The following is a 25742-nucleotide window of genomic DNA, read 5'->3' as shown; positions in this document are numbered from 1 at the left end:
TAACTTGAAGTTTCTTCAGGTAACTGGTCACTGATATATAAACACTGAGGCCCATGGAATGCATCTTGATTAAATAATAAATGTATCAAATCAGTCATCAGATTTATTGGGGTTTTAATTTAGTTAATTGATTCAGAAGATTGAATAGCTCATCATTAAAGTAAAGTATAGTTCTGAGACTGCAGTGGGTTCAGTGACATTGGTCGCAGTGACTTGTAGCTGTTTTAGGCTACTGTTCACTGATTTGCCACTGAGGCCTCATGAACTCATCTTCAGCTTCAAATGATGATACTAACATCAAGCTCTGTTGGTATAGTCAGCTGTAATCTCCTTAGTATAATGCTACTGGAGAAATATAATCAGCTGACAAATTTAGGTTTCTACTGGTATTGTTTATCTGCAGGCATAGGTCTCCTCAGGCTTGATACTGGGCCTGAGAGTAATTTACCTCCTGCAGAGTTTAACATGGTTATGCCCTGATATTTAGTAGGGCTACCAATGAATTGATGGCAATAGTCTGTCCCTACAAGGAGACCGAAGTCGTTGAGGTGATCAGACTTAATATTATCTGCCAATTTTATTCCTCTATTTCTCAGGAATTTGGCTGTTGCTCTCAGACCTTGAACTTGTAGGTCTACTGGTATCTTGTCCACCACAATGGCTTGTACTCGACAGACGTACCTGCCTAAACGTACTGATGGTTGTACCACCTGGTAGACTTGAGGTCCTGCATCTGTTACAAACCCTGAGATGTTGAATGACGTCTGGGCTACAGGCCTTAATTGTAATTCATCTGCCAGCTTTTTAGTGATATATGTTCTCTGGGATCCTTGGTCAAACAACCCACGGGTATAGACCTTGGCCCTCTTATTCAGGATGGTAATTTGGGCAGTAGGCAAAGTCGTATTACCTTTAGACTTTGCCGATTGGACACTGTTTGTTTGTTGCACCTTGCAGTACTGTACTGTGGTGGGAATGCTATCTTCCACCTTGGGGTTTGGAGACGTTGTTTTGGTGTCTCTGCACAATGCTGCATGGTGCTGACCTTTGTTACACCTATTACAGGTGTGTAATTGGGTATCACAGTCGTTGATGTTATGTTTCCTGAGGCACCTCGTGCAATGTTGCAAATCTTTGAGTCGCTCAACACGGGCGTCACTATCAGGAAAATTAGAGCAGTGGTACATTGAATGTTTCTCATTGCAGAACAAACATGTTCCATAGCTTCCTGTACCCTTTGGTGTCATGTTCTTGGGTGACACAGTAACTATAGGCTTGGAGGGTCCCACTGCATATACGCCCACACTGCCACTGTTCCACTTTGGTGTTGAATTATATTGTCTAGATTGATTTGGTGTACCTTTGGTACTCTGTGGTTTACTATTATTAGTTTCTGAGGGTTTACTTGGTGGTTTTAATTTGTCATGTGTTCGTAATTGATGAACTACTGACTTTAAACCTTCAGATATTTCATTCATGGATAAGATACTTTTATTGTAATGAGCACTCATTTGTCTCAATATGTCCCTAGGTATTTTCTCCTGGACAATTATTTTCAAGACCCACTCAGCCCCGTTTGTATCTGCTGTCAGGCTGAGGGCATTGATCAATGATTCTACCTCCAGCTTGAAGACTTGGAGTGAATCAGCTGAAGCCTCCGGTGGGGGTAAATGCAACAGCTCATGAACTAAATGTGATGTTCTTACTTCTGGATCAGCATAATTATCCTTGAGGAGTTTTACTGCCAGATCATAGCCGTCATTAGTTAATCTCAGATGGGATACTACTGTTTTAGCCTCACCTGATAATTGGCCTTGCAAATAAGAGAATTTACTACTCTTTGGTAAAGATTGTTTTGAGTCTACAAGGTCAACGAATTTGTTTAAAAATTCGTCCCAATCTTCCTCATCTTTTCCTGAGAAAGTGGGTAAATTAATTGGAGGGAGTCGAGCTTCTGCTTGACTCGTATTAGATGCAACTGTTGTTGTTGTTGCTGTTGCCTTGTTCTGGGCAATTAATTTGACATAAGGCTGTAACGTGGCCTGAGTGTGATCTTCATAATTCGCAAGATCAACCATAATGTCGTCTATTTCTGTTTCTGATAAATTAGTGTTGGCAAGTTCAGCCACATATGTTGCTATTTGACATTTGATTTGCTCAAATTTACCTGCAGCTGCTTGATAATAGCTTTCCAGGTCAGCATAATCAACTTGAGATTGTTGTGACAAATCTTCACATTTCTTGATCTGTCTTGTTAAGTGGCCTTTAAGACCTGCAAGGGTTCTTTTCATTCTCCCTGCATTATCCATACTGGCTCGTTGGTGAAGCCTTGTGGAACTTGTACTTGGGCTGCTCATAATACTGAACAAACACTAATGGTAGCCTAGGGTAAATTCTGAACTCACTAGGCAATAATCCTACCTCTACTAGAGGTTAGCACTTAAAATTAATACACATTATATATATACAATCATACACACTAATGATTTGAGTGATAAACCAGTGTCACTGGAAGTACCTTTAGGTTAGCTCTTCTATATCACCCCAGGATGGTAGAGACACTAATTAATCACTCAAAGGTGTAATGATCATAAGTAAATTATTATATATACAACTCAACTCGAGTTGATAAAAATTACACCCAAAATAGGGTCTGGACCATTCATTAATGGTGTTAGGTTGATCAATATAGTACAACTGACTATGGTAATAATGGGACTAGGATGAGCAATAATAGTTCAACTAGTCATTGGTAATATCCTACCCTGTTGTGGGTTGGCAATTAGTAAATATTATATTGAGAACACTAGTGCAGTATATATTAAATAATTCTCTATTTGGAGAAATAATATACACAATTATTGATAATAGCCTCTTAATTAGCCTCTATGAAACTTCTAATATTATCTAGAAGTATTAAATATTATTAGTGACCTCGCGAAATAAACTCCCCAAAATTCGTAGATAATCTCTCGCGAAATGTAACACCACGAAATCCGTGAACAATCTCGCGAAGACACAGTCACTAATTAGGCTGGCTTCAATATTAGCGCTGTCATTTCACGAAATAACACGCCACCAAATATCTGTGGGTGTGCATGAAACCGCTGACGAAGCTGAACTGGGCTGAGGGAGGCTCCTGAGCTCCCTCGAGGCTACGCTGCCGTCTTGACTGCTGGCTTTGTTTAAATAACACTGCACTAGTATATTTAATGAATCCACTGGTTAACTGGTTCATCCGGTACTAAGATGACCAAATGTGGGTTCAAAGGATCAAATAATCCGTCATCCGGTTCGAAGATGACCAAATAATGTGGGAACCGACCTGTGAGATTTATATTTATTTAATTTATATGAATTTATATTTACGTTAATTTATATACTTCGATAGCAATTTGTATAATGTTAAGTGGACTGTATTTCTGCAATAATCTCATAATCTCACAAATCGATCCTCTACACATTAGGGGGGTTATTAAATTAATATATATGCAGCCAATCAAACTACAGAAATAACTACATACATTGATGAGGTTCCTTCTCTTATAGTACAGCAGGTTAGTCCACCAGGTATAACTAGAGTGTAGACACCAAATTATCCTCTTTGAGGTAGCTTCTATCACCCAGTAACTGGTGCACATAATCTTGCATCCTCGTCTTGACCTGTCAAAAGTGTGCTAGCTGTGAAGCCAGAATCCTATATATGACAAGCTATATCAGAGAAAACACTATACAGTACATGGAACATTAAAGACCTGGCTTAATTACCTTTAGTATGAGGCGATTTCGCGTTCTAACCGGCTAACCCTATATCCTGACATTAATGGCCATAAATGAATGATAAACGGGTTTCGGATAGACACTTAACTTGTATTTGTAGACAGCGTGTTGACAATGGTACACCTTTGGGTTCCATAACACTACGTCCAAGTAAATTTAACAGGAGCCGAATTTGCTCCCGTGTGAGCCTCTGGTCTCATATAACAACAATGGCTGCCCTCCTCCTCACTCTGACGCCTGGCCTACATTGTCCAGATTTCAGAACGTGATAGAAGGGTCACATTTACTTTACTTTAATATTGATAATTAAGTTAATTTATATAAGATGTTTTTATGATGGTAAAGTCCAAAGACTAATGTATTTAAGAATAATTCCCAGCAGAATAGCTGGTGAATTATAATAGTATGTGGTGATGATATCCCGTTTTCTTTAGACGGTAATTCCACTACAAGTTACGTTTTCTATGGGTAACTTGTTTATACAACACAGCTCTTATCTGTCTGTATGATATTATTAAATGGTGTCGGATTTTCCGACAGTAGACACTGAGTGATGGGGATGTGTCAGACCATCCATGGTAGACACTGAGTGATGGGGATGTGTCAGACCATCCATGGTAAACACTGAGTGATGGGGATGTGTCGGACCATCCATGGTAAACACTGAGTGATGGAGATGTGTCAGACCATCCATGGTAAACACTGAGTGATGGGGATGTGTCGGACCATCCATGGTAGACACTGAGTGATGGGGATGTGTCAGACCATCCATGGTAAACACTGAGTGATGGGGATGTGTCAGACCATCTATGGTAAACACTGAGTGATGGGGATGTGTCAGACCATCTATGGTAAACACTAAATGATGGGGATGATGACAACAGTTGGTGATGATAATGATTGGATTATGTTGATCTTCAACCCAACCTTTACGTCACTGTCAAGACAACAGTGTTCTCCTCTACACTACCATGATGTGACTGTCAAGACAACAGTGTTCTCCTCTACACTACCATGATGTGACTGTCAAGACAATAGTGTTCTCTACACTACCATGATGTGACTGTCAAGACAACAGTGTTCTCCTCTACACTACCATGATGTGACTGTCAAGACAACAGTGTTCTCCTCTACACTACCATGATGTGACTGTCAAGACAATAGTGTTCTCTACACTACCATGATGTGACTGTCAAGACAACAGTGTTCTCCTCTACACTACCATGATGTAACTGTCAAGACAATAGTGTTCTCCTCTACACTACCATGATGTGACTGTCAAGACAATAGTGTTCTCCTCTACACTACCATGATGTGACTGTCAAGACAACAGTGTTTTCCTCTACACTACCATGATGTGACTGTCAAGACAACAGTTATCTTCTCTACACTACAATGATGTGACTGTCAAGACAACAGTGTTCTCTACATTACCATAATGGACTGTCAAGACAATAGTGTTTCCTCTACACTACCATGATGTGACTGTCAAGACAATAGTGTTCTCCTCTACACTACCATGATGTGACTGTCAAGACAACAGTGTTCTCTACACTACCATGATGTGACTGTCAAGACAATAGTGTTCTCTACAATAGTTACCTCGCCCTTCCTCGTGATGTGAGGGGATGGTTCACCAGCTCACTTACACTGGATCCATATGCCTGTGGAAGCCAGTACACTTGCTAAGTGCACTGGTTAAGTGCCCGGCACTACGTTTGGTAAACAGTATCCGAAACATCTTGTGTTTGGGCTCATGTGAGAGCCCCAGTCATCAGCATTCCAGAAGTGTTACCCTGGCCGGGGTACCATGTCTGTGGACACAGTTATAACAATAGCATAATTATCATTGTATGGCTTGGAGCGAGGACTCAAGGTTTGCACAGGAATCTTGAGGGGCCTGGGAGAGCATGGGCGAGCGTGGGCCTCCTGCTAGCTCCCCAGCATCGTCGCCATGGCAACGGCAGGCGTCCATCTTGAGCGGCCATGTTGGTCGGCCATTTTGGAGTGCCCTAGGGACATGCTACCCCGTCTCTGATTGGTTGAGAGGGGTAGGACGTTGTGTGCCTCCCCCTAATTGGTTCTTTCGAGGAGATGTGGGATCACCTGCATGTTTTTCTCTCAAGACATCATTCTGCTCCAGTCACCACCACAGCCTGACCCCTTTCTTGTCCATTCGGCCAAATTGGGCAAGATGACGTCGTGGTGACTGTCTCCTCAGCTTCTCCACTACCGCCTCCACCAAGACCGCCAGCTGCACGAACAGAATCCAGCTGGAGTCCTCGTCGAGGGGTAGATAGATAGGGAACGAGTGAGAGAAATCTTGAATCGTTGGTAATTTGCATACGAGCAGTAACAGACTCGTGGGTCCCCATTCCATTGATTATAGACGTTCTAATTCCTGCTAGTGCTCTGTAGTAGTCGATGGGAACAGAGAAATTCGTATCAGTGATCAAGGCAGATTTCCCATGTTTGTGTAAGACGCTATACATTGTGCGCGTCATTTGTATACGAACATCCGCTTCACCTGTGAGTGCGAACCGAGCAATGTGTTGTGAGGGAGGGATCGAAAGATGCGCCAAGTCATCTTTGTACGAACAATTCCACGCGAGGACCACTCTAGCCATCTCCACCGCCGTGAGCAGCCACCTGTCAGCTGGGTGCCTGATGTACGGTAATTGTGTGAGGCCGGCTGTATAAATGAGTAAGTACTGACGTGTGTATTTTTGGTGATTTATTAGTCTCTAAGCCTGAATTCAAAGTCAGGTGTTCCGTTGCATTGTCAGTAAGAGCACCTGTATAGGTGATAGTGAAGCTTGGGCGAGCGAGAGTATCACCCTTGAGGACATCTTGTCAGTCCAGTGGGACTTGGTCTGGTGTAGACAGACGTACATTGTGTGTGTGTGTGTGTGCGTACACACGGGAACATACTATACATAGATTATCCAAGGACTGAGAGGGATGTCCATGTAATATTTTAAATTCCATTCTGGTAGAATTGTGATAATTCAATCATTGTTGTTGATATTATTCCATGTGATATAATCTTGCAGGTGTGGAATTCCAGTACTGAGCGCTCAGGTTAGTGTCAGTGTGTAACGTCAGGGATTCCTGGCAATTGATTATTGTGGAGTGATACGAGATTTGTGGTTATTTTCTTGTTGTGTTCCCAGGGACGTGACAAGTGTGATTTATATAGATATATTGTGTCTGACGTGTTAACGTAATTGTGGTAGAATTGTGGTGAGTGACGAGGCTTTCCTAAAAGTGTCAGCCGTCCACTCAACCGAGTAACGTAAATTTATCCGGAGTGTTTATCGATCCGTGGGGTCGACATTAGGCCTTGCAAAGTAGGTCGAGAAGTGCGTTCTGGCTACTAGGTACGATATATATATATATATATATATATATATATATATATATATATATATATATATATATATATATATATATATATATATATATATATATATATATATATATATATATATATATATATATATATATCAGCTGGCTGAGGGTTATCTCAGTGCCTCCATAAACAACAGCCTCCAGGCGGGGAGGAGGCCTCATGTGGAGGGGGGGGGGAGTGAAGGGGAGGCTCACAAACCTGCTTGTATTCCAGCAGACTTATAAGTGAATGTGTGCGTCTTTTCAGGTGAACGGTGAGTTTGTAGTGATAAACATAATGCACCTGTGAAACTTTGTGTTAATTGTGTGTGACCGGGACACCTTCTCCCCCCCTCTCCCTAGCCTCCCACAGGCCTCGCCAGCCCACCCAGCTACCCTCTCCCGGCGGCTGACCCGACGACCATCGTCCACCCCACGCCCACCGTCACCCCACGCAACCCTACGCCCACCGTCACCCCACGCAACCCTACGCCCACCGGCACCCCACGCCCACCGTCAGCCCACGCCCACACACGTCACACGCCCTACGGCTCCCTCACCAGGAAAGGGTGGAAGGACACATGTGGTGGGGTCAAGAGACTGGGTCACCAGTGTGCCAATAAGTGCTTGAAAAAGATAAGTTGAGTCCAGTCCTGTGGTGACTGGACCATTGTGAGTATCGTGTTGAGAGCACCACACCCAGTGAGCCAGGACACATTCACCAGTGTTTAGTGACAAAAGGAAATTATCCAAGTGTTACGTGCCACATCAACCCTCCCCCCCCACCCCCTGAGTGTAGTGCCTCCCCCCCACCCCCTGAGTGTAGTGTCTCCCGCTCGCCCACTCCACTTGTGTAGTGTCTCCCCCCCCCCCTCCGTGAGGTGCAGTGTCTTCCGCTCCCCTGCCCCCACCTCCCACGATCAGGTGGTCGCGCCTTCCCCTCCCCGGCCCCCCTCCCAGACCGGGCCAGCGCAGCCTCCCAACCCCCACCTACCAACTCCACGAGCCCACCCACCCCAGACATCTGCCCAGACATGACGCATAGTATAGGGGACAACCTCGTCCCCCCCCAGCCAGGAGGGAGAGACAAATACTCCAGTGCAAGGTGACATTCACTTTACCTAAGGGGATGGCAGAAGAAGCCGCTACCAGCCAGCTCACCCCTCCCGAAGCCAATCAAAGGAGAGGCACATGCAGTGTTTGTGGGAGCAACATCAGCATCAACTCGGTCTCCAGAGTCATACGCCAGCATGGTGACTGTCCTGGGTCAGGGAGGCCTCCCGTGGGAGGAGGCAGCACTCAGGAGCCTGTTGCACCAGTACAAATCGCAACAGATTACATTGCAACAGACGACCTGCTAGAGGCAATTAAAGCAACGTCAACCAGGACACTCACCCACATCCCAAAGGCCTCTCGCCCATTTGCTGCAGGGAAATACACGGACCTCATCGCAAAAGTCAACAGGGGGTCAAATAACCTTGATGCACCTGATACCATCAAAGCCTGGCACAATCTGTTACTTTTTGGCAATGCATGCTTAGGTGTACCAGACAGAGGAGGCAAGACACTGGCCTCATCCGTCAATAAAGCAATTAGGGATTTTCCTAGGGCTGACAACCTAGTCCGCCTCCCCAAACACACCAAACACCGCCGAGGCAGACCAAGTACGGCAATCAGCGACAACAGAAAATTAGGTACCCAAGTCAGCAAGAAAATTGAAGAGGGCAATACAGTCGGGGCACTCAGGTTGATCACAAGTGAGGACAAAATTTTGCCCAGGGATGAAACCACAGCCCAAGCACTGAGAGAAAAACACCCCCTCAGGGCCGTAGGTGGACCTCCCCCACAGGTCAGGCTCGCCCCTAACCAGGAACCTCTCGTCCTCCGGGAGTCAGAGGTTTATAAAGCTATCGTTTCATTTCCCCCGGGCTCCTCAGGAGGCTACACAGGGGTAAGACCTCAACATGTGAAGGAAATGGTGAACCCTGTTCTTGGCCCAGCTGCAGAAGCGCTCCTGACAGAAATCACAACGTTTGTCAACAACTGCCTCGCCGGGTTAATCCCTGATGAAATCAAACCATTCTTCTTTGGTGCATCCCTATGTGCCCTGAAAAAGAAGGGGGGAGGGATCAGACCCATTGCCGTTGGTAATACCCTTCGCCGCCTAATTGCAAGGGTTGCTGTCAGAAGTATCCGAATGGAAGCAGCCACCATGCTGCAACCCAACCAGCTGGGGTTTGGAGTCCCCCAAGGCTGTGAAGCAGCGGCTCATGCTGCACGAGCCTACATTAGCTCTCTTACTGAAGACCAGGCAGTAGTAAAATTAGATTTTAAAAACGCTTTCAACTCGGTCAAAAGGGAAGCAATCCTCACTGCAGTCCAGGAACATTGCCCAAGCATTCTCCCGTTTGTGTCAGCAGGCTACAGCAAAGACTCAACCCTCCTGTTTGGCAAACATGAAGTCACCTCAGCAGAGGGAATTCAACAGGGTGACCCACTTGCACCGTTCCTCTTTTGCATAGCGGTTCGAGAAATTACAACCAGACTGTCCAGCGAGCTCAACATCTGGTTCCTGGATGATGGCACTCTGGCAGGCACACAAGATTCCCTGCTAGAAGACCTACAGCTGGTGAAGACACGGGGGGAGTCCATGGATCTCGTTCTTAACCCCTCCAAGTGCGAAATTATTGCATCCAGTGAAGTAATCATTAGAGAAGTGAAATCAGTTCTACCAGAAGCCTCAGTCGTTAAACCTACCGACAGCACACTACTCGGAGCACCTCTGGGCCACAATGCCATTGCTGCAGTCCTTGACGAAAAGTTTAGAGACCTAAAGAGGATGGAAGAGAGAATTGGGGACTTGGACTCCCACGATGCCCTCTACCTTCTCACAAAGTGCCTTACGTTGCCCAGGCTAACATACTTCTTAAGGTGTGCACCAACTTTTGGCAACCCACTTCTAAATCAATATGATGAGCTCCTCAGGTCAATATTCAGGAAGGCGCTCAACCTAGATTTAGATGACAGTCAGTGGAACCAAGCAACACTACCAGTGAGATTTGGAGGGATAGGCATACGAAAGGCAACTGAGGTAGCACTTCTAGCATTCTTATCCTCATGTACAGCAGCCAACGAATTGGTAGGGCAGATCCTACCAGAGCGTATGAGAGAGACAGCGGGAACTCATGATCAAATGTTCATCGAAGCAGCCAGACAATGGGACACCATTGCACACCCTCAACCCCGACCACAAGTCCCAAAAGACCACAAGCAGGCCCACTGGGATAGCCCCATAATGGAAAAGACTGTCACAGCAATGATTGACAACGCTGATGCTGAAAACAAAGCCCGCCTCCTAGCGGTAACAGCACCCCACGCCGGGGATTTTTTATTTGCTGTGCCCAATGCAGCCCTGGGAACTCGCCTCAGTCATGACGCTCTCCGCATTGGAGTTGCCCTTCGCCTTGCCGCCCCCATCCTCACCGAACATAGGTGCATCTGCGGAACTGCGATGGCAGACCAATATGGTCGTCATAGTCTGGTATGTGGTAAATCACAGGGTAAAATTGCTATGCCCAAGATTACTATCCGAGTGCCGGCGGTGGGGTGGTTCAAATAGCTTCGGCTATCACCTCATTATGTCCGGTCGTGATGGTCAAGTGGATTAAGGCGTCTTGTACATACCAGTTGCGTTGCTCCTGGGAGTATGGGTTCGAGTCACTTCTGGGGTGTGAGTTTTCAGTTGCATATTGTCCTGGGGACCATTCAGGCTTGTTCGCATTTGTGTTCCTCACGTGTGCCCCAAAGAATGAGGTGATTTGGTAAAATGCTATGCCCAAGATTACTATCCGAGTGCCGGCGGTGGGGTGGTTCAAATAGCTTCGGCTATCACCTCATTATGTCCGGTCGTGATGGTCAAGTGGATTAAGGCGTCTTGTACATACCAGTTGCGTTGCTCCTGGGAGTATGGGTTCGAGTCACTTCTGGGACGATATATATATATATATATATATCGTATATATATATATATATATATATATATATATATATATATATATATATATAACTGAAAACTCACACCCCAGAAGTGACTCGAACCCATACTCCCAGAAGCAACGCAACTGGTATGTACAAGACGCCTTAATCCACTTGACCATCACGACCGGACATAATGAGGTGATACCCGAGGCTATTTGAACCACCCCACCGCCGGCACTCGGATAGTTATCTTGGGCATAGCATTTTACCAAATCACCTCATTCTTTGGGGCACACGTGAGGAACACAAATGCGAACAAGCCTGAATGGTCCCCAGGACAATATGCAACTGAAAACTCACACCCCAGAAGTGACTCGAACCCATACTCCCAGAAGCAACGCAACTGGTATGTACAAGACGCCTTAATCCACTTGACCATCACGACCGGACATAATGAGGTGATAGCCGAAGCTATTTGAACCACCCCACCGCCGGCACTCGGATAGTTATCTTGGGCATAGCATTTTACCAAATCACCTCATTCTTTGGGGCACACGTGAGGAACACAAATGCGAACAAGCCTGAATGGTCCCCAGGACAATATGCAACTGAAAACTCACACCCCAGAAGTGACTCGAACCCATACTCCCAGAAGCAACGCAACTGGTATGTACAAGACGCCTTAATCCACTTGACCATCACGACCGGACATAATGAGGTGATAGCCGAGGCTATTTGAACCACCCCACCGCCGGCACTCGGATAGTTATCTTGGGCATAGCATTTTACCAAATCACCTCATTCTTTGGGGCACACGTGAGGAACACAAATGCGAACAAGCCTGAATGGTCCCCAGGACAATATGCAACTGAAAACTCACACCCCAGAAGTGACTCGAACCCATACTCCCAGAAGCAACGCAACTGGTATGTACAAGACGCCTTAATCCACTTGACCATCACGACCGGACATAATGAGGTGATAGCCGAGGCTATTTGAACCACCCCACCGCCGGCACTCGGATAGTTATCTTGGGCATAGCATTTTACCAAATCACCTCATTCTTTCGGGCACACGTGAGGAACACAAATGCGAACAAGCCTGAATGGTCCCCAGGACAATATGCAACTGAAAACTCACACCCCAGAAGTGACTCGAACCCATACTCCCAGAAGCAACGCAACTGGTATGTACAAGACGCCTTAATCCACTTGACCATCACGACCGGACATAATGAGGTGATAGCCGAGGCTATTTGAACCACCCCACCGCCGGCACTCGGATAGTTATCTTGGGCATAGCATTTTACCAAATCACCTCATTCTTTGGGGCACACGTGAGGAACACAAATGCGAACAAGCCTGAATGGTCCCCAGGACAATATGCAACTGAAAACTCACACCCCAGAAGTGACTCGAACCCATACTCCCAGAAGCAACGCAACTGGTATGTACAAGACGCCTTAATCCACTTGACCATCACGACCGGACATAATGAGGTGATAGCCGAGGCTATTTGAACCACCCCACCGCCGGCACTCGGATAGTTATCTTGGGCATAGCATTTTACCAAATCACCTCATTCTTTGGGGCACACGTGAGGAACACAAATGCGAACAAGCCTGAATGGTCCCCAGGACAATATGCAACTGAAAACTCACACCCCAGAAGTGACTCGAACCCATACTCCCAGAAGCAACGCAACTGGTATGTACAAGAAAAATAGCCTCGGCTATCACCTCATTATGTCCGGTCGTGATGGTCAAGTGGATTAAGGCGTCTTGTACATACCAGTTGCGTTGCTTCTGGGAGTATGGGTTCGAGTCACTTCTGGGGTGTGATTTTTCAGTTGCATATTGTCCTGGGGACCATTCAGGCTTGTTCGCATTTGTGTTCCTCACGTGTGCCCCTAAGAATGAGGTGATTTGGTAAAATGCTATGCCCAAGATAACTATCCGAGTGCCGGCGGTGGGGTGGTTCAAATAGCCTCGGCTATCACCTCATTATGTCCGGTCGTGATGGTCAAGTGGATTAAGGCGTCTTGTACATACCAGTTGCGTTGCTTCTGGGAGTATGGGTTCGAGTCACTTCTGGGGTGTGAGTTTTCAGTTGCATATTGTCCTGGGGACCATTCAGGCTTGTTCGCATTTGTGTTCCTCACGTGTGCCCCAAAGAATGAGGTGATTTGGTAAAATACTATGCCCAAGATAACTATCCGAGTGCCGGCGGTGGGGTGGTTCAAATAGCCTCGGCTATCACCTCATTATGTCCGGTCGTGATGGTCAAGTGGATTAAGGCGTCTTGTACATACCAGTTGCGTTGCTTCTGGGAGTATGGGTTCGAGTCACATCTGGGGTGTGAGTTTTCAGTTGCATATTGTCCTGGGGACCATTCAGGCTTGTTCGCATATATATATATATATATATATATATATATATATATATATATATATATATATATATATATATATATATATATATATATATATATATATATATATATATATATATGTATATATATATCGTACCTAGTAGCCAGAACGCACTTCTCGACCTACTATGCAAGGCCTAATGTCGTTCATGAACGAACTGGCCGGTTTCAAGTTCATGTCGACATGAACTTGAAACCGGCCATATACTGCAGGTGTGTTGACGACATTTTTACACAGGTACCTGATGTCAGACATCTGCAGGAGCTGAAGGAGGCATTTAAGCGGAATTCTGTGTTGCGTTTCACTTACGAGATGGAGAAGGATGGGAAGCTGCTTTTTCTAGATGTAACAGTCATGGAAAGGAGCGGAGGTTTCCACACTGCAGTCTACACTAAGGAAATAAACATAGGAATGTGCCTCAATGCCAACAGTGACTGCCCAGACAGGTACAAGAGGAGTGTTGTTAACGCTTACGTCGACCGTGCTCTCAGCCACAACTCAGGACGGAAGCAAGCCGATGAAGAACTCTGTAGGGTAAGGCAGGTCCTAGTCAACAACGGCTTCTCCAATGGTTTCGTTGAAGACGTCATAAGATGGAAGGTGAAACGCCATGCAACCTCGTAAGGAACAACTAACACAACACCTGTACCCCCTATTAGACTAGTTTACAAGAACTTCTTTTCCACAGCTCATAAAACGGAGGAAAGGGTCCTGAAAGATATTATTAATAGGAACGTTATCCCTACAGACAAAAATCAGAAGATATAATTGACGATTTACTATAAAACCAAGAACGCGGCCAACCTACTCATGAGAAACTCTCCAGACAAAAAGCAGAACGCTTTAAAAGAGACCAATGTCGTCTATGCCTTCAAATGCCCACTTAGGGACTGTAAGCCTCAAAGAACTCAGTATATAGGCAAGACAACAACATCTCTTTCTAGGCGATTAACGATGCATAAGCAACAGGGTTCCATTAAGGAACATATAATCTCTTCCCACAACCAGACCATCACCAGAGAAGTCTTAACAAAAAATACAGAAATCATCGATAGATACAGCGATAGCTGGCGGCTTGATATCTGCAAGGCACTACACATCAAGAAGTCAACACCAGCAATCAACAGCCAATTAATGCACAACTATATTCTACCCACTTCAAGACTCCGCACCAATATAGAAGCAACAAGAAATATGGGCCAATAGGCCCTTTGCAGTTACTTCCATTCTTCCCTTTAATTTTCCCAATATTATACCCATTGTTTTCTAACAGTGCAAGTATTTTGCACTCTTTCATGTATAATTGTGAGTTGTAATTGTGTGTGTGTGTGTGCGTGTATGCGTGTGTGCGTTAGTCGCGAGGGAGGTGGTAGTGGAAGAGTGAGCCAGCCAAGCTTGTGCTGACGGGAGTATTATTGAACAAAGAAGCACTGTTCTGGCTTGAGAGAGTACCCACCCTGGCTCGGCCAGAGAGGTGGTTGAGTAGTGAGAGTGGAACCTTTGCAAGGGAGAGTACATCCAACCAGCTCCTCCATCCGGGCGGGTGATTAGCCATCATCCACCCCTGGGTGAACTTGTTAGTGAGGTAAGAGTGTCAGTAATGCATTGTCTTGGTTGGGTGTCTTAGTGTTGACGAGCCAGTGGAGTCTGAACCATTTAACCATGTATGGTGTGGGCGTGTATGGAGTGGGTGATCCCCCACCCCTTTTACTTAGGTCAATGTTGTATTAAATAACAGGATGTCAAAGTGTTAAATATCAATTGCTGGAAATTGAAATAATTTGTTAATAAATTTCTATGGGTAGAAGAACAAGCTTGACTTTTGTTTAGTCCTCTTTTTGAATCAATGTCCCCTCAAGTAAGAGTTAAGGCTAGAGATATCTATTGAACATGTGAAAGATAACTAAATTAAGCAGTGCTCCTGTCGCATTGTTTAAGTGGAAGTAAATTTAGATTCAATGACAGGTGGTGGCAGCAAACATCAGAACATCTTGGAATATCAGTATAGTATAACATCATAGTATAGATAGAATAAACAGTCAGTCTACTCTCCCTACCCTTTCTTACCCTTTCTACTTTTCTCTCTCTCTATTACTATTCCTCCTTCCTTACTCTTCCTCCTTCCTTACTCTTCCTCCTTCATTCTCTCCCTCCTGCCTCCCCTTTCCCCGTTCGCTCCCCGTTTTCTATTCCCGCTCGCCTCTTCCCAACCTCAGTTCCTGCCTCAACCTCCCATCCTTCATCCCTCTTTCCTCCTCTCCTTCCTTCCTTCCTTCTACCTTTACTTTGATTACTTGACTTTTACTAATTTCATCCGATCCCCTCCCCCCTGTTATACTTTCGTGTTCTGTCTTGTGTTGAAATTCTTTCAGGGTCCTGAAAGATATTGTTAATAGAAACGTTATCCCGTTATCATTTGCATCAATAAGTAAGTGTTAGGCAGTGTACTAATATGATTTGTTTAGTGCACGTGCCGTGTGTGTGTTATTGCAAAGGGGTTGTCATTGATGGTGATTGTTGCTAGTGTTGATCAATCACCGCGAACTTGGGTTTTGGACTTGGGAACACGAGTACTTGGGTTTTATATTCTCCTGTTATCTGGTAGGACATCGATGTCCTGTATTCAGTGACGTGATTGTGAAGCAATTAATATAATGTAACCAATGGAACACCCATTGCTTTAAGAGAGTTTGTTCTTTAACAATTTGAGTAACGGGGAGCCAGTCGGCCTAGCGGACAGCACACTGGACTTGTGATCCTGGGTTCGATCCCAGGCGCCAGCGAGAAACAATGGGCAGAGTTTCTTTCACCCTATGCCCCTGTTACCTAGCAGTAAAATAGGTACCTGGGTGTTAGTCAGCTGTCACGGGCTGCTTCCTGGGAGTGGAGGCCTGGTCGAGGACCGGGCTGCGGGGACACTAAAAAGCCCCGAAATCATCTCAAGATAACCTCTCAAGATAATGTAGAATACGTTCGGGTTAATAAATTTTCCTGCAAGCAGCTGCGATAGTCTCAGGGTAGTTTAGCGGTCAGCCAGACAAGAATTATAGCATTGTCTGTCGTAATTAACGGTCAGTGGGGAGCGTAATTGATGTGTTTCAGGAAGTCAAAGTAATTAACTGCGATCCATGTTTGATCGACTCGCACGAAGGCTCCATTGTTCCATTACCGTAACGTCGTTATTTATCTGTCCGGAAGTACCGGCACTTGATTGACTCGTGGGAAGAGTAACGTCATTTTAGAATAACGTAAACGTGGTGATTAGCGTCCTTAATCACCTGAATTGGTCTGAGTATGGAAGTCTCAGCCGGAATTTATACCTTGATGTGAATTGCTAAGCCAGTGTGAAAGGTTGTGTATTTAATTTATTAATTATTGATCTTGAGGACAGTAATTAATTGCTCTATGGGTAATCACGAGTGATTACCGTTTTCTTAGCACTTTGGACATTGAAAAATCAGAGTTAACTATCGTTGAGTGATAGTAACCAATAACGTAAATTAACGTAACTAGTAAAGAGATTAATCAGCTGTCTGGAAGTACAGGGATTAATGGGATTTACTCACTGAATGCTGGACGGGTAGCGTGTTGTGTAATTTCCGCGTCACTAGCGACAGTTGTGAGATTGATTAAGTTAACGTAAATATTACTTTGTTATTAACGTAAATCAAATTGTTATTGATTGTTGATCGTCTGTGGGACAGAGTGTTAACGTAAAGATTAATTGTGGAAGGCTTGCTGGAGTTGCCAGTGGAACCATTTGTCATTGATGTGTCATTAACAGGCTACTGATTTGACTGCATTGCAACCGCTATTGCAGGTGTAGGTTGCAAGGAGCGTAGGGAAAAGTTAGGAGGTTACTGGAGACATCTCAGAACCTACTGTGTCATAGTTGCAGGTGTGATTATAGATCTGTTATTGCTTGCTTGTTTGATTCCTCTGTGGTCACACCTTATGTTCGAGTTAGTTCATTATGCAGTCCGAGGGGCTGGTGTCTAGCTGTCATTGATAATGTCACAGGAAGGATTTCGAGTAACGTCATTGATATTTCTTTTGTTCTTGTTGTAGTAGTTAGTACTTTATTGAATAAACTAAGTTGTTATGTTGAACACTCTTTTCGTTACACCCCACACATTTATATTGCCCTGCAAGTGTACTATCACACTCGACTATTAAATTGAGACTGATTCATGGGTTTTGGACTAAATATACGGCACCACACAACAATAAATTATTGTTGTGAGAGCCCAGGACCTACTCGCTGGATTCGCTTCGGCAAATGGCGAAGGTCAACGACCAAGTGGAGGGGATTTCAACTTTTTGGGGTCTCGGCGTTTGCTCGCGCCTAGTCAATTGTTCATAAATGGTCCCAGAATGAGGAATGAGCTGCTTACTACACTGGTGTGTTAGCTAAGCAAGTCCTTCCTCAAGCGACCTAATTGAATATCACGACAGGAATATTCCAGCGTTAAAGGAATTAAAGAATTTTTTTAGAAATTTTCCGAGCTCAATTCCTTACCATTCCATCATTCCATTTTTCCAAACTCTCACACTCCTCTACAATAGTTACCTCACCCTTCCTCATGAACTTCAGTCCCTTGGCTGCGTCAGTGGGGGCGGACACGAAGGTCTCATTGTTGACAGCCGGGTTGTTGCTCATCTCAGGAAAGGAGCAGTGTTGAGTGATCCACGCCACCTGCTCCTCGTCTACCACCTGCCCCAAGAACCCCGCCACTTGCCTCACAATAGCGCTCATATCCTGCCGTCAACACACACACATATTCACTAATATATCCTGCCTTTAACACACACATAGTAACATATCCTGCCGTCAACACATGTCGGAAATTTCCGACCCCTAAAACTACTAACACCTGATACAACTAGTTGAAATCGTTGTATTAGAGAATTATCACTACTAACCTTATTAATCTGCTGTTAGGAAAGATCTAGAAATCCCTCAGAAAATGTATAGGATGATTGCGTCAGCCAGTATCGAAGTGGCGCTATTATTAATCTTCTTATATTATTAATATTTCCGGTCTGCTATTTTCTTTCAATTAGAAAACCTTGTTTTAAACTGGAATTAACTAAGATTTAGAAAGAATTAATGTAATCTTCCACCCGAGGTAACTTACCGCAGCTGTGAATGCTATCTCACTACCGGAGGAATAGTCATGCCACGAGTCTAGCACTTATCAAATGTGCTTTACACCCCACAAACTTCTAGTCCAGCGTTAGGAACAATAATAACTGTTTTTTGAATTAAGAATCAATTAGTCAAAGCATAAAATAACGCCTAAGTGTTCTAGTTAATGAACGAGTTAAAGTTAGTAGCGTGACTATTATTGTGACACACACCTCGATAGGAGGAGGAAGACGCACTTGTGCAAACGATCTGAGTGGATCAAGTCTCGATCGCTATGTCATCCGTGGTTCTACAACGTTCCAACGCTACTGCAACCTTCAGACTACAAAGCACACGGTATCCGGTCGGTTATATATACTGAAGTATTTGTGTATGCTTTACTAAGTGTTTACTTATGTTTACTTTACAAAGGATAGCTTTGGGGATATTTGCTTTACGGTGCTTACCTTGTAAACTTTCCGCAGAAGGAGGTGATCAGCTGAGAACTTGGGGGTACCTTCTATTGCAACACGTGACTCGAGGCCGGCTAGGAAACGCTTGCCTTCCCTGAGCCTTCTGACATTCTCCATAAAATTCACGTTGAATCCTCCTAATCAACAAAGCATACACTAGTTTCAGTAGTTAGTGACTAACCCTATAATGTTTCTTATTGAAGTATAACTATTGAAATATAACTAATGATTATAATTGCTATTGAATGACTCCCCTCCCCCGGATATGTGTTAAGGTAACACCCTACAGAAGTTAAAGTTAACTAATACAGTCCAATTATTTTAATACAGTCCAGTTAATATAATCAGCTAAATTAATCAATTTACCTGCTGAAAAATTCCCCACAACACACACATACTCATTAACATATGCTGTCGTCAACACACATATATCCACTAACATATCCTGCCGTCAGCACACACATATTAACATATCCTGCCGTCAACACACACATATTAACATATCCTGCCATCAACACACACATACTAACATATCCTGCCGTCAACACACCCATACTAACATATCCTGCAGTCAACACACACATACTAACATATCATGCCGTCAACACACACATATTAACATATCCTGCCGTCAACACACACATACTAACATATCCTGCCGTCAACACACACATACTAACATATCCTGCCGTCAACACACACATACTAGCATATCCTGCCGTCAACACACACATACTAGTAGGGAAATATGTGACTAGACCCGCGCGCACCACCTGCCAGATGGCACTCACGTGAGTGGCACCTGGACAGATGGCGCGCAGGTGTCTAGTCACAAAGGGTTTGGGGGGAATTTCCCGGATGTTATGACGCGTGTCGGAGGAATGTGGTGCGCGCGGTTCTAGTCCTCGGGGTTTTGGGGTGTTCGGGTCAGGAAAGAGGGAAGCCATGTTGTTGGGGATGTGTGAGACTATGTGGTATAGTAAGAAATACAGGGAAAAGCATTAAATATGTATGTGTGTTTGTCATAGACTTAATCCTGTGTGACGATAATAGTTTGATGATAGTAAGTAAGTAGAGGTTGAGGGGATCCAACATAGTGGATATGTTGTTTGGGGTGGAGGGGAAGGGGAGGGGGGAGGGAGAGGAGAACCCCCATACCTGAGAGGAAAGCCTTTACGTCCATTAGCTTCCCCCCTATAGGAAGCCGTAAGTGTTGAGGGGTAAGAGAGAGAGCAGCAGCCTCCTGCAGAAGTGAGCCATTTGCTTTAAAGGCATTTCGATGTCTTCAGAGTGGAGATGTTCATCCCACCGCGGTTCCCCCTCTACTGCGATTCCGTTAAGGAGGAGCGAGGTACATACTCCTGCCGACAGACAGACCCACACCTGTCAGCCATCAATCACTTCTCATTTGACCCGGGTCGTTTCACTCCCCTCACACACACACACAATCGCGCCGCCAGTTCACTGCGAGTCTTCATCCGCTACACACACTCACCATACAGCTCCATGTCATGGAAAGGCGAAGCTCTACAGCCTGCATGAAATGCGGAGTGTTTTATATTCCATCACCAAATCAACTGTGTCGGCTGCAATGCGCAAGCTGTGAAAAACCGCCCCTAGGACATTACGACATTAAATGCAAGCGATGTCAGCAGATTTTCTGTGATAACCGTGAGTGTTATTCATATTTAATATTCCACAGTTCATTTTATGTCATCCACAGGTGAAATATTGCGTATAAACTACTATAGTGTGAGAATATTTACTCATTCGGGCTATTACATTCCACACAGTTAAATATGTTCTTTCCAATTTCAGTTTACAAAACCGTGAAGTGTCCTTATTGCTCACCTGCCCCGCGAGGAGGTCATCGCCGGAATGAAACTTCACATTAACGTAGGTAGCATATAAAAATATACATCTCGTATCTGTATTTCATGCAGTTGCAAGCGAACACACATGCATAATAAACATATTTTCCCCATTCACACGTGCTGAATATCATTTGTTACATTTCAGGTTATAATCCATACCTCAATCGACGGAGGGAACAGATCGGCGTCATCGAGTCTATACCACATTCCTCCCACACTGAGCTAAGGAGAGCAGATCTCACTCGCGGGCAGTCACAGCCCTTTCATCAAGGTCAGCCACGCCGCCAGATGGGGGCTACGAGACAATATCTCCCCCTGTTAACACAATATTACGGATTCATACCCACTCACCTGCTCAACCCCTTCACCATGACATAAGTAAGTTAATACTGTCTTATTTCAGTCTATTTCCTAAACATATTAATTCCCACTAGTCTGTTCCCTCACCTCATAATATATATATATATATATATATATATATATATATATATATATATATCGTACCTAGTAGCCAGAATGCACTTCTCGGCCTACTTTGCAAGGCCCGATTTGCCTAATAAGCCAAGTTTTCCTGAATTAATATATTTTCTCTAATTTTTTTCTTATGAAATGGTAAAGCTACCCATTTCATTATGTATGAGATCAATTTTTTTTCAATGGAGTTAAAATTAACGTTGATATATGACCGAACCTAACCAACCCTACCTAACCTAACCTAACTTATCTTTATAGGTTAGGTTAGGTTAGGTAGCAGAAAAAGTTAGGTTAGGTTAGGTTAGGTAGGTTAGGTAGTCAAAAAACAATTAATTCATGAAAACTTGGTTTATTAGGCAAATTGGGCCTTGCATAGTAGGCTGAGAAGTGCGTTCTGGCTACTAGGTACGACATATATATATATATAAATATATATATATATATATATATATATATATATATATATATATATATATATATATATATATATATATATATATATATATTTCATTCTTTCTAGAGATATATATGCGTTCATTCTTTCTAGAGATATATATGCTTTCATTCTTTCTAGAGATAATATGTTTTTCTTTTTTTTACAGACGACACACCGCTGTGCATAGATTTGGCATCCAGCAGCGCTGAGAGCAGCGGCTGTGAGAGTGACACAGCAGAGTGGACATTACCCACATCCGGCTCTCACAGGGAGGGGAAGGCTCGTTCACGCGCTCACTCAACCCCCCGTTCCTCCCCCAGCCCCATACCCCAATCAATCAGCGACAGCAGCAGCAGCAACAGCATCAGCAGCAACAACATCAGCAGCAGTGGTGAGAACAGTACTATTAACATCAGCATCACAGACAGTGACTCAGACGACCTTGATGCACCAGCGTCCGTCAATTCTGACTGCTTAGCACCGTCTGGCGTAATAGCTGACCGTGCGGTCTCACCCATTCATGTCGGAGGGGGAGGGCTATCACAACCCCCCACCCCTCCCAGCCCTCTCCCATCACCCCCACCACTTCTCTCTCCATCTCCCCCACCTGCCCTAGAAATTCAACCTCAGCTGCTGGATCGAATTGATAACTTTAACGGCGGTTATGTTCGGCTTTCATTCTCCATACCAGAACATGTTAACACCTCCCCAGGACTCTATCTGAGAACATACAGGGATTTTTTCATTAATGAGGTTCGATCCCTTTTCTCTCCACAACACCCATCCCTCCTAATTTACCCAGACATCACTCTAATTGTGCGGAATTTAAATGTACAACAAGACGGGGAGGAGGACCTATTGGATCCTATAAATAACGACGGCTTTCCCATACGAGGTGAGGGGCGAACGATAACTCTAGAGGAAGTAGAAACTCTTATTGATTTTTGGGCTGACGAATTGACAGGGAAAATATCCCTGGGTGGGGTCCAATGTCTTGGTTGAGCGGCTCACCGGGTTTTACATTAACTGTGGTCAGATTGAACATCCGATAAGATTAGGCTCGCATGTAGACTATCCTGAAGGCTTGCGTGGAAAAAAATTGGTTTTCAATCCAGAGGGAGAGGCTGATATTTGCCTTATGCAGTGTGTTGCAGCTTATAAATGTTTAGCTAAGGGGATGCACCTAGATAATATTCGCGCTAGATCTGTGAATGCTAGTTGGTGTCTCAGACACATGAATTGGCCAGCAGATGTCAATTCTGCAGTGACGTTTGAGGATATTCACAAGGTAGAGAAAATGAATAAAGTCAGTATATTCATCTATTCACTAGAAAGAGATGAAAATGCTAGACGACGACAACGACACTACATTACACTAGCTAGGAAGGGAAGAGGGGGATATACAGACGTCATACCATTGCTGATGTTGGAAGCTCAACACTTAGTATTAATTAAGGATTTTAACCAATATGTACGTAATATGCGAGGTCATGGAGATCTAATCCCAAGTCATCACAGCTTCTGTCATTGTTGTTTGATATCACTCCCAGCAGATAGCATGCAGTCATGAAAGTACATGCAAAGTACATCAGACTCTCAAATTCTACCCACCAGAGAGGAAGATTACTTTCCGTAACTATGGACGAGGATATGGTCCTAGTCACATGTGCTTTTATGACTTTGAGTGCATGTTAGATCGCTCGAACCCTAAGGGAATGATAGAATCACGTCACAACGCAGTGGCGTATGCGTACATTATCATTGACAGACAGATGAATATTGTTGAGAAAGATACTTATTTGGGTAAAGATGCGGTCAATCACTTTGTAACCACGCTAGAAGCGTCATGGGCTAGAATCAAGAAGGGGTTAGTATCCTATGAACTTCACATCTCCCAGCAACAGCAGGCGATATTTGAGACAAAAACAGCCTGTGAACTCTGTGATGAACCTTTTAACGGAGAAGATGTAATCAAAGTCCGTCATCACGACCACACAGTAAGATTCCACAATTATCAAGCAGCTTACTGTGATAGATGTAATTTGCAATGTATAAATTCATATAAGTTCCTATACACTTTTTCACACAACGCTTCCTATGATTTAGGAGTAATCCTAAACGAGATGAGAGATAGACCAGGGAGTGAAATAGATATATTAGCTAGGGATGGATTTAAATTTATGAAAGTTGATGTGAACAACTTAAGATTTTTGGATAGTTTAGCCCTTCTCAACGGCTCGCTAGGAAGAATAGCCAAGGATCATATTGATAGTGGGAAACCTACCACATTCACTTTGGCTATGTTAAAAGGGGTAAATAAAGCGGCCATCCCAAAACTGCTCACGGGTAAACAATCATTCTGCTATGATTATTTATCCTCTATGTCTGTGTTAGATGAACCACACCTTCCTTCTCGCGATAAGTTTTACAATACACTAAAAGACGAAGAGTTGTCAGAAACAGATTATAAACAAGCCTTAGAAATTTTTGATTTGGCTAAATGTCGTAACATAGGGGAGTATCTGCTCCTTTACCTCAAAGTGGACACAGGATTGCTAGCTGATGTGTTCACAGTCTGGCGAGACACCATGCTTGCTCTCTACAAATTAGACATTTCACACTACATTTCTTTACCCTCATTTGCTTGGGATGCGTTCTTGCTTAAATCGAAAGTTGAACTTGATGTTGTGTCAGACCCAATGTTATATGATTTACTTCGTCGGAATCTCCGAGGTGGGTTCACCAGTGTGACGAGACAGTACACGAATGTGGAGAACAGGCACACAGGCTTAGATCTAGGGGAAGATAGTAGCTACATCATTTACTTAGATTTGAATAGTCTTTACAGGGCGTGTATGACTGAACTGCTCCCTCGTGGTGGGATTCGGAAACTGACACACGATGAGCGTGACGTACTGCAAGAGCAAGGCTTGGAGAATATCCCATGTGTGGGTCCAAGGGATATTGGGTGTTGTGTGATACACTGCAGGTCCGACCGGAGGTAGCTAGGTATACAGATGAACTGCCCCTTGTTCTTTCCCATACTTGCATTACCGAGGAACACATTTCACCCTACAGTAAGAATATTCTTACAGAAGAAAGTCGCGGGCTGCCTAAAAACAACACTAAATTAATTGCTTCTCACCTTCCTCAGAAAGACTACCTCGTTAGTCTGGACTTGTTACAGTTACTCATGCGCATTGGATTAGAAGTAGCTAAAGTTCACGACATCTACGAATTCGAGCAGGAGAGCTACCTTAAAGACTTCATTGAAACCAATGTTCGTGAACGTGCCAGTACCAAATGCGCGATAAAAAAAAGGCTTTCAAACTCGTATCAAACTCTATATATGGAAAGAGTCTCACAGATGTATCTAAATATGGGAACAAACACTATTTGGTCACAGATCGTAGTCATTTCCTGAAACATGCTCGAAACCCATTCTTCAAGCGGAGTCTTTTGTTAAGTAAGGATCGTGTGATATGTACTATCAAGCAGAAGTCTCTCCTAGTCAACACTCCTACCTATCTGGGTTATCATATACTTCAAATTGCTAAGAGGCGACTCTATGAGTTCTGGTATGATGTTGTCAAACCTGCGTATGGGGATAAAGCGAGTCTGTTATATACAGACACAGACTCTTTCATCATTAAACTGGACTGTCAGGATGTGTTTGAAGAGTTGAATAAGTCTCCTCTATTCGAGTGTATGGATTTTAGTAATTTTAATGACACACATCCATCCTACTCTAAAGCGTGAGAAGGTGAACTAGGATTGCT

At 44.1% G+C, this 25742-nt stretch overlaps 1 protein-coding gene across 1 annotated transcript in view; it reads right to left on the bottom strand.

Moving 5' to 3' along the window:
- Positions 1–25742, bottom strand: part of LOC138369761 (sulfotransferase 1B1-like) — a 254073-nt gene that overhangs the window by 6000 nt on the left and 222331 nt on the right. The window contains exon 7 of the mRNA XM_069333217.1: positions 18149–18337. Within this exon, the coding sequence (XP_069189318.1) occupies positions 18149–18337 (189 nt within the window). The remainder of the gene's footprint in view (positions 1–18148; positions 18338–25742) is intronic.

The sequence above is a fragment of the Procambarus clarkii genome, chromosome 4, assembly GCF_040958095.1.
Source record: "Procambarus clarkii isolate CNS0578487 chromosome 4, FALCON_Pclarkii_2.0, whole genome shotgun sequence".
Classification (NCBI taxonomy): domain Eukaryota; kingdom Metazoa; phylum Arthropoda; class Malacostraca; order Decapoda; family Cambaridae; genus Procambarus; species Procambarus clarkii.
The sequence above is the reverse complement of the archived record's forward strand: the minus strand, read 5'-3'. Positions and strand labels throughout refer to the sequence as shown.